Genomic DNA, 13339 nt, shown 5'->3' with positions numbered 1-13339 from the left:
AAATATTGTTTGGTTCAATATAGGTAATGCAACAAAAACTTATTTATTTAAAGGTTTTAACGAATAACCTACTTTAATATTTTACTATATTACTCTTAGTTATAAAACCAACTATAATAATAATAATAATAATAATAATAATATTATTATTATTATTATTATTATTATTTAAACTCTAAGTTTTTTTTACTTTTTCTTTTTTACATTTTTTTATTTTTATATATTTTTTTATTTTGTTTGTTTTTTATGTTTTTTATTTTTTTCCATTTTTTTAATTTTTTTTACTTTTTAAATTTTTAAGTTTTTTTACTTTTTTATTTTTTGTATTTTTAAAATTTTTATGTTTGTTTCTATTTTTTTATGTTTTTAAACGTTTTTATTATTTTTTTAAGTTTTTATTATTTTTTCCTTTTTTAAATTTTTTTAATTTTTTCTCATTTTTTAAATTTTTTTATGTTTTTTCTATTTTTTAATATTTTTTTTTAAAAAAAAGTTTTTTACGATTTTTTATTTTTTTATTATTTTAAAAAATTTTATGTTTTTTTATTTTTTATATTTTTCATTTATTTTCTTTACGTTTTTCTTTTTTGTCATATTTTTCTCTTATCCGAGGGTATTTTGGGTAACAAAAATTCGTTAACCCCAGAATCAAGAAAAACCTCAGGGTGCGTTTGGTTTGTACCGTTTTCATTTTCATTTTCTGGAAAACGCGCGTTTTCTAGAAAACAGAAAACAACTTTTTGTCATTCTCTGTTTTTCTAGAAAACGATAGACAATTTTTTAGAAAACGCGCGCGAAAAACGCAAACCAAACACCGTTTTTCAGAAAACGTGCATTTTCCAGAAAATGAAAATGGAAAACGCGCGTATCAAACGCCCCCTCAATTTTCCGAGATTTTTCGATTCTTGGTTGCATGCCCCTTTTGCTGACATGTCGGGCATGGAACATTACTCGGGAATCATCGATTACCTAAACCAAACAAGATTTTTATTGATAACCTTAGATTGATAACTAAGATTATCAAGAATAACCCTCAATCAAACGCACCCATAGAATTCAAACCACTGGTAAAGTTGGGAACTCTTTGTGACGCACCTGTGCTTTTCAAATTTATTTGTCCCACGTAAGTAGGACCGGGTCATCCACCTTTAATTTAGTCGGGTCGTAAGAGATGAATACTGGATTAAAAAAATATGAATCTATAAAGCAGAATTCACAAGTCTGAAAATCGTAATAAATACTTCTGTAATAATTTACATTGTAGCATATGTCATGAACTGAATTCTAATATTGTGTTCCTTTTGACAATAACATTCTACCCAACGTACATAGGGTTATATTGAAAGCATTGTCTTTGTCATCAATGGAATAGCACTTCGATTCTACGCATGATGCTTCTCATCGATTAAATAAGATTTTTGGTTGTTCAGAACAACACCTCAACTACTAGGACCCGTATTGACGGGAGCTTGTACCGGACTAAGTTCTTTCAAAGCTACGTACACATTTTTCGGCTCTTTTTATCCATTCTCTCAAAATTGGATTCACTTTTTCTGGTACCTCATCATGGGGGCAATGACCTGAAATGACAATAATCAACAGTCTATCGGCAAAAAAATTTTTTGCAAATATGACCTCATCCAGTAAAAAAACTCTAACAGAATCATGACATAAAAGAAGAAAGATTTAAAAACTAAGATGGAAATAGAGAAAGTTAAAATATCTGCAAATAAAAATGTATATGAATTCATTTTACATCATAAGTTTTGCGATGTTACCTGCATCCAATTCACTGACTGTAGCATTGCTGCAATGTGATCTGATCATAGACAAGAATGCTTCAGATTTGGTCAGTGGGTCTTTCATCCCCTGAGTTTGTTGAGTGGAAGATTAATCATCAGCTGATAAATTAATTTGCCATGTGAATCCTTCGTTCATGACACTTACTTGTATGACCAATACCTCTCCCCCAAAAGAGTTGAGTAGGTAATTGAGTGGAATGGACAGGTTGAAGTTGACGACACTTTCCAGAACAAAAGCTACACCAGGATCAAATGACTGGCTTTGGTTAAGGAACAAAGAGATTGCATGATTTAGTATCTCGAAACCTATTCATCCCTAGTTCATGTATCCACTCTTAATCAGAAGCATTATTGTCATATGCCATGTGAACAGAACGTGTGTACTGACATAAAGTTAACGCATCTAAGGACATAGCAAAATAACGGATAAGGAAGCACTTGAATGTAAAACATGATCAATGATGATGACTATTAAAGTCTCTATGCACTAATTTTTTTCAATACATGCACAATTGTAGTTTCAACGCCAAAGTTGAATCCAATGAAAACCCACCTACCTTCAAGACCCACAAAAAATTTATTTACTTAGAATTTAGGAAACAGAAATATTGTATTGTATTGTTAATGGAATAACCACTTGTACAGACATAGGACTCTACACGTAGTTATAAACCTAAAAGGATTAAAATGGAAACAGCATAATAACCTCTTAACCTTAAGCCTCTCAACACTCCCCCTCAAACTAAACCATAAACATCAGCAAATAACTAATAAAAGAAAGCACTCGAGGTCCTAGAGGAAAGGACAGCTTAACCTTTTGCTAGACTAAAACAATCTGAGAATAGATTATTTTCACTCTTCAGATCACCACTAGCATTCAATCCATATACACCATGTAAATAGGATAGAATAAGATGATACTGTAAGTAACAAATATCTCTAATCCAGCCCACATCAGCAATGCGCAACAGACTGAAGAAGGGAATCACCCAATGAGGATCCTATGGTTGACATGGTACATCAGCAGCATGTGAACATAAGAGAAAAATTGATTGAGATTAAAAGAAGAAAAAACGGAAGACAAAAGCTCAAAGTCCCCCTCATGTTGTGATCCAAAGAAGGTCAACAATAAAAGTGCCTTTCAGTTGGTCAACAATAAAACTGAAAGGAACCCTCCTTATGCATTGATAAGGAGTGGCAAAAAGAAACAACATAAACTTTCTAATGAACCCTCCAATGCGTGATAAATTTTTCTTGCAACAAAACTTTAGTTGGATAGCTTGCTAGAAAAGCAGTCATGAAAAATCTGAAAGAGATGGTTCCATTGGAAAACTAATAAAGAAGCATTTCAATGCCACGGAGTACAAAGTCACTGACATTTCAGATAAGTTTTTTTAATAAATACAGAAATAGTAAAGAATTGTAGCTTATTGCAACCTCTAATTTCAAAATCTCAGGCAAACCATCAGTTAAGTTCAGCACACTACAGGTTTTACAGAATCCTAGTCATGATTTATCAGATAGTACATTCCAATAACAGAAAAAACATTTTAAAAAAAAAAAGACCAGGTAAAACTAAGCCAGATGGAGTTGATTACAACTAGTAAAAAATGTACAAGGATACAGCCCTGAGAATTTCACCAATTAGCCAACTGTCTGCCCGTTCGACCTTCTGTATCAAAATAATGGTAAGATCCAAACCACATGTCACTTTAGTAAAACAAAGATTAAGGTTAACTATGAGAATCATGCATAAACTACAGCATAAATTCCAGTTTTATACATGATTTTTTTCTTATTAAGTACCTACCAGTAATTCAGTAAATAAACATGCATGTATATGAAAAATTACAAGAAGAATTTTCCCCACTCTAAAATGATATCAAAGTCGCCAATTCCAGGGATTCCTTGCGCATTGTTTGTATTTTCTATTGTTCTTCCTTGAATGTTATTTGCCTACACGTAGACTATGTCCTCCTAGGCAGTCAGATTTACACACAAAACTCACGGGAGCAATCATCACTTAGTCTTTATTTACACACAAAACTCATGAACCGTGTCTCACCTCATCTAAGTGGCACACTTCTATCTGGTCCTTGCGCTCACTCACACCATTTATATTTGTGCATGCTAAATCTAAGCAGTCAGATTCATAGTTATTGAGGAATTTATTGTCCCCCATACGCAATGAGAGTTCCTGATTGTCTTTTCCACATTCACAAAACCAATATGCATGTAAAGGTGTTGATGGGCCATTTAAAGGTGAAATGGACAAAACCTAGGACAAATATTAAACACCTCTAGGGCCATGTTAGCCTCAATATAACTCTAGATGAGTCATGCCAGCCTAGAACAACCCGAGTTGGTACTACCTATGGCCTAGCAAGTGCTTGAACATGAGTTTCCTACGTCGTGCTCGACATGCATAAGGCCCAAGCTCACCCATATAAGCACAAATCTAATAATAAAAATATATTTTTTAAAAGTAATTTATAAAATAAAAAATTTACACAATAACATAAAAAATTTATTAAATAATTTTAAAAAATTAGTTACAAAAAATATTTTAGAAACTAATTTATTAATATTTTAATTGTTTAAAAAAATAGTTAGCAATAAAATGAGGATTTTCATATAAATACTTTATGAGCCTATAAATTGGTTATGGCTTCACTCGATAGACTCCGTGTCGGTCACAACACATTCAGATTAGGGTCACAGCATTTAATTAATTTGAAGTATTTGTTTGGTATAAAGATCGCTTGTTCAAAAGGAGACGATATCTCACAATGGAAGATGTGTTTGGCATGTTTAAGTCTATATGTTAGGAGCTAAGAAAGTTGAAATTTTCATGATTCATAATGTCAGGACAAAGACAAGAAAAGATATAATCTAATCCAAAGAAGTATTGGAACTTAGTTGGAAAATTGAGGTACCATATAATCACCAAATCTGTCATCTCATTCAATATGAGTGCAATTGATCAATTTCTTAAACTCCATGTCATGATCATTAGGAAGCAACTTTAAAGATTTTGCAACAGTGTTACAATGTTCCAGGAAAAGGTCTCTAGGAGCAGGTTTTCTCTAGGATAGTAAATCCACATAAGTTACTGTGTTCTTGTGAGAGGTAATATGAGATCTTACATGAGCAAGAAGCAAACTATTATGATCAAGTGAAGAGGAAGAATAAGGGCTATTCCTCTAGCTATATATGAGTTTATTAGGCTTAGACAGTCAATAGCCAAGTTCAAAAATATCCCTGGCTAGTTGATGTCTCAATGAAGTTATATTGGGATAATTCGGATGTTGTGAACATAGTTTTCAATTACATATTTCATAAGGACAAATCATATATAAATAGGTAGGCAATTACTTTATAAGTAAAAGATGCAATATAAAGAGATCATCTTTTTATTTGTTAACTCCAATGATCAATTAGCAGATTTCTGCCCCCCCCCCCCCCCCTCGGCTTGGTGCAGCGGTAAAGACATTTGGTGGATCTCCACAGCATCGCAGATCAATCCTCGGCTAGAGCATGTTTATGCTCTATTTGATGGAAAAGCATGAAACGCAGCATGAAGTATGATTACCCATGGGCCTGGGCCCACTTGCGGAGCGGCCGTGTTGCGAACGCAACGCGAAGTACAATTACCCATGGGCCTAGGCCCATTGGCAAAGCGGCCGTGTTACAAGTCATGGTTGAGTACTCAAGTGGAGCATGACTCTCATCAGCAAGAAGTGACCTGTGAAGGTTGGCTACCAGTGTCCAACAACGCAAGCACTTCTCGGATTTACCCAAGTGGCCAATGGGAAACTTCCGTAGGGCTAGGCCGCCCGCCAGAGTCGGATATATGGATTACCAAAAATAAATAGCAGATTTCTACGTGAGAGGTTGAATAGATTTATAACAAATTGGAATTTTACAATATTCAAAAGCCAACTTGAGGGGGAGGGTAAGAGACCTATTTGTAAATTATTAGAAGTTCACTAAAATTAGGTAAGTACACAGGGATCTATTTATAAAGTTACAGTAAGGTAGTACATAGATAGGTGAAGGGTGAGATCAACAGTTATAAGTTTTCACACTTTTACAGTTTTGATCAAGTCCATAACCTTATATAAGTTTTGCAATTTCACTTAAAAGAATACGTATTAACAAATCAAAGACCGTTGACTGTTGATAGTAGTATTTAATCAAAATATTTTTTCAAGTGTATAGATATATATTTTATTTTAATTTTATTCTTCTCTCCCTCTTCTTCTCTTCCGCCTCTCTTCCTCCTCTTCAAATACCTGTGATAAACCTTGCTTTGCTCCTCTTCATCATCTTCCCAATAACTTGTTGTCCACCTCCTCCCACTCCCTCTTGCTCTTCTATTCCCACCATATCTTCCTTTCCCTTTTCTTTCCTAATTCATTGTGGTTTTCTACCATCATTACAAGGAACGAAGAATGATAAATGGGTGATAGGAGCACGTGAGTAAGCAAATAGGAAGGAGATGTCAGTAGAGTGCAAGGAGAAATCATGGGAGATTGAAGAGAAATACAATGGAGAGGAAGAGGACAAAACCAGGAGCACTTCTTCATCGAGGGAAATGGTGGGAGAGGCGAGAAGGGGAGAGGGAAGAGGAATAGATGAAAAGAAAGAAAGATTATATAGGAGTCGACTTAAAGTGAGCCATAGGAGATAGAAGAGGAAGGAGATGGAGAGGAAGAGAGACGAGAGAGTTGTGAGAGAGAGGTCATAGTAGTGGGCCACAAGAGAGAGGAAAGAGAAGGGAGATGTGGGAATAAAGAGAGAATAACTCAATGGACAGTGTATAAAAGGAAGGAGAAGAAGGTGGCAGGTAGTGGGCTATGAGAGAGGAGGAAGAGCCAGAGTGAGAGTGAAGAGGAGAGAGAGGGAGGGTCTAAGGCTTGGTGAAGGTAGGATGAGAAAGTGCAGCAATAGGCTATAGAAGAAAAGAAGTGGAAGAGGGAAGAATAGAGAGAGAATTTTATTTGAAAAATATGTTTATAAATATCTTTAATTATCATAAATAAAATTTTAATCAAAAATGCTATGTAAAAGCTTTTGTCTGCAGCATTAGTTTTGCTTCAGTAAAATCAATGGATATACTTGCTCGTATAAGTTCAAATATAAAAATTGAAATATATACTATATATTTGATTCTTGAAAAGCTGCCTCTAGAAATTTACATACAGTTGGATAGAACTTCTGAATTATCTGGCCAGCTCTTGACCTTAGATATAACAACAGCACTTGTGCCTGCAACCATGCAAGTGCAGATATTCTCCCTTCCTGAAATTAAAAGCATTTAAGTTGTCAGTCTCAACTCTATATCCAAGAATCTAGAGCTTGAATTTCTCAACTAGATAATTGAAATAAAATTGAAATCGTCGTCTTTTATCATAAAGATGCATACTACTGGCAATGTTACATGTACATCATAATAGAATGGGTAATACGGTTTTGACTTTCAGAATGCTCAAGAATATTTATTCTTTAAAGAAACAGCTCAACTCATTCTGTTAGAAACAAAGGGGTTCAGTTCTCATCCAAGCACATGTATGATGTGTTTGACACAACCTGCTTTTTTACCAATTTCTAAGGCTCCATTTTTGGGGTTTAAAAAAATCCTCAGGTTAACTTATCCTTACCCATCAAATGGAGCTCATTCAGGCACATGTATGATATATCTGACATGATTTATGCTTCTTTCCAATTTCTAAGGCTCCTCTTCTTTCAGGTTTAAAAATACTCGGGTTAATTTATCCTTGCCCACTAACTAACAATTACATATACTACTTGTCATATGAAAGTAATTTCTTTTTTAAATGACTAATTTACAACCTGGATCGACTTACATTGACTACTGGAGATGAAGAATAAGAGGGAACAATAAAGCCAGCTGTGTTTATAAGAACAACAGACTTTACTAAAGAAGGCCATAGACCTGCAACTATAGCAGCAAAATAACCTGAAAATGACAAGAGTGTTAAGAAACTCCTAGAGAATCATATCATGAAGCATGAACTCACAAGTACAAAGTACAAAAAATAAATATTATGATTCAACAGGACTCATAATTCTCCAATAAAATTGATCAAAATAAAGCACAAGCTAGGACGTACCACCTAAGGAGTTGCCAACAAGATGAACAGGTTCTCTTACAACATCAACAACAAAATCTCTCAGTAATTCTGCCCAGAATAACTCAGTATATATAATATTTGGTTTTTCTGACTTCCCAAAACCTAAAAGAGTCACAGCCCAAACTCGAAATCCACCATCAGCAATGTTGTCAATATTGCCTCGGAAATGCTCCAAGAAAGCCCCAAAACCATGAACAAGAAGAACTGCAGGGCCTTCATTGCCTGCTGCTGTGTACTATATGGAAACTTATTTTAGATGAGAAGAAACATAGAAGCTTAATCAACCAAAAAATGAAATGCAACCCAGCATAAACATACTTATCAAAAATCAAATGTATTATAAAAAAGACAAAGAAACAGAAATTCCAAATTGTAAATTTAAGTTTATTATTGGACTCATCAAGAAACAGATTTTCTAAACTTAAAAAACATAAAGTGGTGCCTTGACCTCCAATTTTCATACAAGCATATTATTATATATTCCCACACGGCACATGCAGTTTTTACATAAATGTGCAAAAGCTCCAAAGTATTTTGGTCGAGTCTTATATCATTCTCGGGATTTCTCTGAAAAACCATAGAGATACATGTAGTCTTGACAAATTAATTTAAAGAAGAATAAGATATAAAACGGTTTGTGTTTCACCAATAACCTGAATAAAATAACTTCTCCATCTCCAAATCCTTGAGGTGTATATTTCCTCATTGCACATTTGGCTTTTCAAAGCCAGAAGTGAATACCACTGTTAGGCAGACAATAGCGTTAGATGAATGGAAGATCTCATGTATATGTAGCATAAAGTTTCTATATTTTTTACTTTTCTCCAATCTCATAATGTAAATGTAAAAAAAAAAGTAAAGAACATAAATCACAATCTTTTAATGCATTTCCTGGTTGATAAATCAAGACCCTACCTCCATGGAGCAAACAGCATCAATTGCTGCTGCAACTGTAGGTGCTGAATATCCAAATGGCGAGAGAAAACCTGCATTCCGTTCTTTCTCATACTTTATAGCTTCATAGTATACTCTCCTCCGAGATATAATCCCTAAATAAAGGGCAGAGCCAAATAGGGCCCTAAATGAGGCTCCCTTCCTACTTTCAGTGTTCCGCAACTTGTCATGCAACCTAATAATCAAATCAGGCAATAAAAATTGATCAAGCTCACAAAAGATTTAATGGACATCATGCTTTCAAACAAACAAAAAATACTAATGTATTTTAGGGTCTATAAAACCACGTATTGAGTCTGTTTAGGATATTGCTTATGAATAGGACATAAGCAATACAAAATCAACCAGAATTTTACATGGCATAACAAGCTTCCTAAGATAAATTGTATTATGAACTATGGGCAGACTGACTTAACATCAACCTACCTTAACCCAGTGTAACATGAATCATAAGTTGTTAAGCAAATGAAATAGGCTTTTATAAATAAACAATTACATACTGTTGCCAATCATCTCTTGCTGTTCCCTCAAGATATCTTAGATAAGCAGCTAGAGCATTTAAGGCAACACTTGTTCCACCTTTCACATGGCTCCCTTTTGTTGTAAACATAGAACTTGAATTTTTCACTCCTAATTCACTGTTTAAATTTGTTGAGGTCAGTTCACTTTTTCTATCATGACTTTCATGGTTTTTGGTAGGATCAGTTCCTGCAACAACTTGATTTTTACTCTTTTTGAATGTGGACTGAGCTGATACATTTTTCCAAGAAATCCAGATCTTATCTGAGCGAGCAGTTGAATCATACAGATACTTCTTCACATCATTGAAAGAGGGGATTGTACCTGACAGTTAACAAAACCATTACATACTTCTCGCCATCAAAAAAAATGCAAAAGCATATGCACATCATTTATACAAACCAAATTTTGAAATAAGCAATGAGATACCAGGAAACATGAGAGGATACCAAGTTTCAACTCCGTTCTCAATATGGGCATAGCTGGAGCTGGCAATGGACGAGATACTGACAACTTCAGTTTGGTAAAGTCGTCATATGATGCTGGTAGTTCTTTCAAATTCTAGATAGATATGTAACAGTGATACAACAAATTACAAAAGAATTTAAAACTGAAAAGTAAGAAAAAGAATATCAACTAGACAACCTTAAGATCATAAAAAGGAGTCCTCCAAAAAACAAATTCAGGGCTTCCCCATGATAAAGGTACTGCACTTAGAGATGATTGAACAGCAGTGGTCAGCTTGCGAAGATCATATTCAGACTCCTCTTCTGCATATATATGAGTGGGTTTCACCTGTCACACTTAGATGAATGGGTAACCTGTATTAGCGGAGACAAATTTTGGTTTGCAGAACAGAAGAAAATCAATCTTTCATCAATCTATTAACATAGTCAGACACAAATAGACATTATTCCTAGCTTAGCAACCTTATTTGCAACTTCCAGAATAAAATCCTCAGTGCTCCCAAAGCCAAGAAGTAAATCAGATCCTTGATTCGTGAGCATTTCTTTCAGATCTTTCACAGAGGAAAAAAGAAGTTCCAGCATCTCATCAGAAAGGCCTGCATATGAAAACAAAAAAGAAATTAAATAAATTCCTAGTGAATCATGATTATCTTCATGTTTTTCAAAACTCTCGAACCCATGATTATCTTCAGGATCAACAAAGTTCATCGTGCCATGCTCAAATTGTGCGTCCATGTTTGTTGCTTACAAGTATTGGCAAACATTTTTGGAACAAAGTTACTGGCTTTAATATTACGGAAGCAGTCATTTACCCGAAGTGTACTTCCTTTGCAGCAGAATAACGTTTTGTCAAAAAATAGTGTTCCTTCGATGTTAACAGATTATTAGATATCTGGTAGAGAGAAAAAAATACAATTTCTAAGGTAAAAAATTAATTCTTCAAATCTAAATCATTCCCTTAATTTCCTTCTGAAACCTCCTTCCGACTTCTCATCAGCGAAATCGCATTCTACAAAATGTATGTTCCAGAAATTCCTAAGTGCGCCTATGAGGGAGGGAAACAGAGTTAAGAGGCAAACTCGACATGGTCCGGCAATCGAAGACGTAAAGCGGGACGACAGTCTTGTGCTTGGCCGCAGCAGCCAAAAGACCCGGGTGGTCGTCAGCACGGAGATCATTCTTAAACCACACCAGAGCTGCTCCGCAACGAGCGGCGTCAGCCTGCACGCCTGCCGACGCCGTAGCCCGTATCGTGGCAGCATAGGCGGGAAGACAACGGGACGTGGCGAAAGGATGGGAAGGGAAGAAAGCAATGCAGGAGTTGGGGCGGAGCGAGAAAACAAGCGCCATGGTGGTTGACAGTGATAATCCATCAATCTCCACCGCGCCAGGGCATTGATAAACTCTAGGGTTCCTCCATGGCCGACGATTTCTGTGGCAGAGAAAGAATTTCGAGCTTGGAGTCTTTCGGCTTCCTTTCGGAGGGCTGTGGTTGGGCCACGACAAACTCGTTGGGCAGTGGTAAAGCACGTCGTGGGATAAATACGAGTAAGAGAGTTTAAATCTCCATACAAAAGAACTATTCATATGCGTGATTTTGTTTTATAGTAGGTATTTAGATTTTACGATTCCATTCAATTTACTAAATAAATTCAAGTGTATGCCGCCGGACTTCACTGATAGTTCAATTCCTGTACGTGTGATCCATGTGAAAATTAAATCGAAATATACCAAGCCTTTTACCGCCCCACCAAATCCTGGGACTACGTATTGATTAACTTGAAAATAATCTTTCTATTTTGAAGATTAATCTTCAACACTTTAATTATCAAAAATATGTGTATACATAGGTAGATCTAATAAGGAGCTGTTCTGAGCTATAGCCCATACAACTCTTAAACATATAAAATGTGTTTGGTTAAGTTATCATATATAATTTTAGTTATATAATTATCAAGTAATCATATAATCAAGTTATAGGAAATAAAACATAATTAAATATTATTTGATTCAACTTAGACAACAAATTTGAAAATTTTAATGAATAACTTAATTTAATATTTTACTATATTAACTTTAGTTACAAAATTCAACTATATATATTTTTTAAACTATACATTTTGTTCACGTTTTCCTTATTTTCATGTTTTTTTACTTTTTTTTTTCCTTCATTTTTTATTTTTTTTATTTTTTACTTTATTTTTAATTTTTTAAAGTTTTTAAATTTTTTAACTTTTTTATTTTTTTTATGCTTTTTTAAATTTTTTACTTTTTTATGTTTTTTAATTTTTTATATTTTTTCTATTTTTTATGTGTTTTTATTGTTTTTTATATTTTTTACGTTTTTTCTAATTTTTTTATGATTTTTCTTATTTTTCCCCATTTTTTTATTTTTTTTAACATTTTTCTATTTTTAAACTTTTTAAATATTTTTTACAATTTTTTTATTTTTTCCTTTACATTTTCCTTTTTCTTCCCATTTTTCTCTTATTCGAGGGTATTTTGAGTAAAAAAATTTCTTTAACCCCGAAATCAAGAAAAATCTCAGTTTCCCGAGATTTTCAGATTCCGAGCTGCATACTCCTTTTACTGATGTGTCGGGCATGGAACATTACTCAGGAATCATTGATTACCTAAATTAAACAGGATTTTCGTTGATAACCTTGGATGGATAACCAAAGTTATCAAAGATAACCCCCAACCAAACGCACCCTAGAAGAAGTCTTGGAAGCCAACCTAGTGAGTACCTCCACCGAAGCAAAGTCAAAAGATCACATTGTGTGCTTCAGGTGTAATGAAAAGGGACACTACAAGAGTAGATGTCCTATGGGTAAGAAAAATGTATCTCCTAAACTCAATTCAATTCATTTTGAATCTAATTTGAGTTGTAGGAAGAAGAAGGAGAAAAAGCACATAGTGTACCTCACGTGTGGTGAGCGGGGTCATTACCACACCAAATGTCCAAAGAAGAAAGAAATCAAGAAGTTGGTGCATTTGAAGGAGGAGAAGAAGTGGAGGAAGAATGGAGGCTCATGTCAAGGGGGATCTCCAAAGGTAAAGGGTAAAGTAAACCCTAATTTAAATTTGAAGTCAAATTTAAATTCTTCCATGCATGCTAGGAATAATTGCTATTATTTACCCATGCATAACTTTGGATTTAAATATCATGGTAGGAATAGGGTAATTGTAGATCATAACCCTAGTAGACCAATTCATGATAACTCTAGAAATGGTAGACCTAAGGAGACCCAAGGCATTAATCCCAAGAAGATGAGACATATTCCTAGAAAAATGGGTAGGTCTAGGAATGTCCATAGTGGACATGTTGACTCTAGGTTTAGGAACCTAGAAAGGGAAAATCAATCTTTGAAGGCAAAGCTTGATAAATTGGAGAAAACCTTAGAAAGATTCAATGTTGGATATAATGGTTTGGGTATGG

The 13339-nt window shown here is 34.4% G+C and overlaps 1 protein-coding gene across 7 annotated transcripts; it reads right to left on the bottom strand.

The window, feature by feature from the left end:
• Positions 1 to 1218: 1218 nt before the first annotated feature.
• On the bottom strand, positions 1219 to 11428 carry LOC121976138. Of its 7 annotated transcripts, none has more exons than XM_042528149.1 (15): positions 10985 to 11127; positions 10577 to 10909; positions 10363 to 10496; positions 10079 to 10228; positions 9883 to 9994; positions 9415 to 9757; positions 8876 to 9089; positions 8614 to 8703; positions 7940 to 8195; positions 7673 to 7785; positions 7008 to 7106; positions 3427 to 3474; positions 1948 to 2058; positions 1779 to 1869; positions 1219 to 1580 (listed from the first exon to the last, which is right to left on the bottom strand). In XM_042528149.1, the coding sequence occupies exons 2-15, from the start codon at positions 10578 to 10580 to the stop codon at positions 1480 to 1482; spliced, it is 1866 nt and encodes a 621-aa protein (XP_042384083.1). In that variant the 5' UTR covers positions 10581 to 10909; positions 10985 to 11127; the 3' UTR covers positions 1219 to 1479. The 7 variants fall into 7 exon arrangements, with proteins under 7 accessions (XP_042384083.1, XP_042384082.1, XP_042384081.1 ...); XM_042528148.1 differs by having other exon boundaries at positions 10577 to 10643; positions 10713 to 11123; XM_042528147.1 differs by having other exon boundaries at positions 10980 to 11116.
• Positions 11429 to 13339: the final 1911 nt, after the last annotated feature.

The sequence above is a fragment of the Zingiber officinale genome, chromosome 4B (genome assembly GCF_018446385.1).
Source record: "Zingiber officinale cultivar Zhangliang chromosome 4B, Zo_v1.1, whole genome shotgun sequence".
Lineage (NCBI taxonomy): Eukaryota > Viridiplantae > Streptophyta > Magnoliopsida > Zingiberales > Zingiberaceae > Zingiber > Zingiber officinale.
Note: the sequence above shows the minus strand (reverse complement) of the source record. Positions and strands in the feature narration are given on the sequence as shown.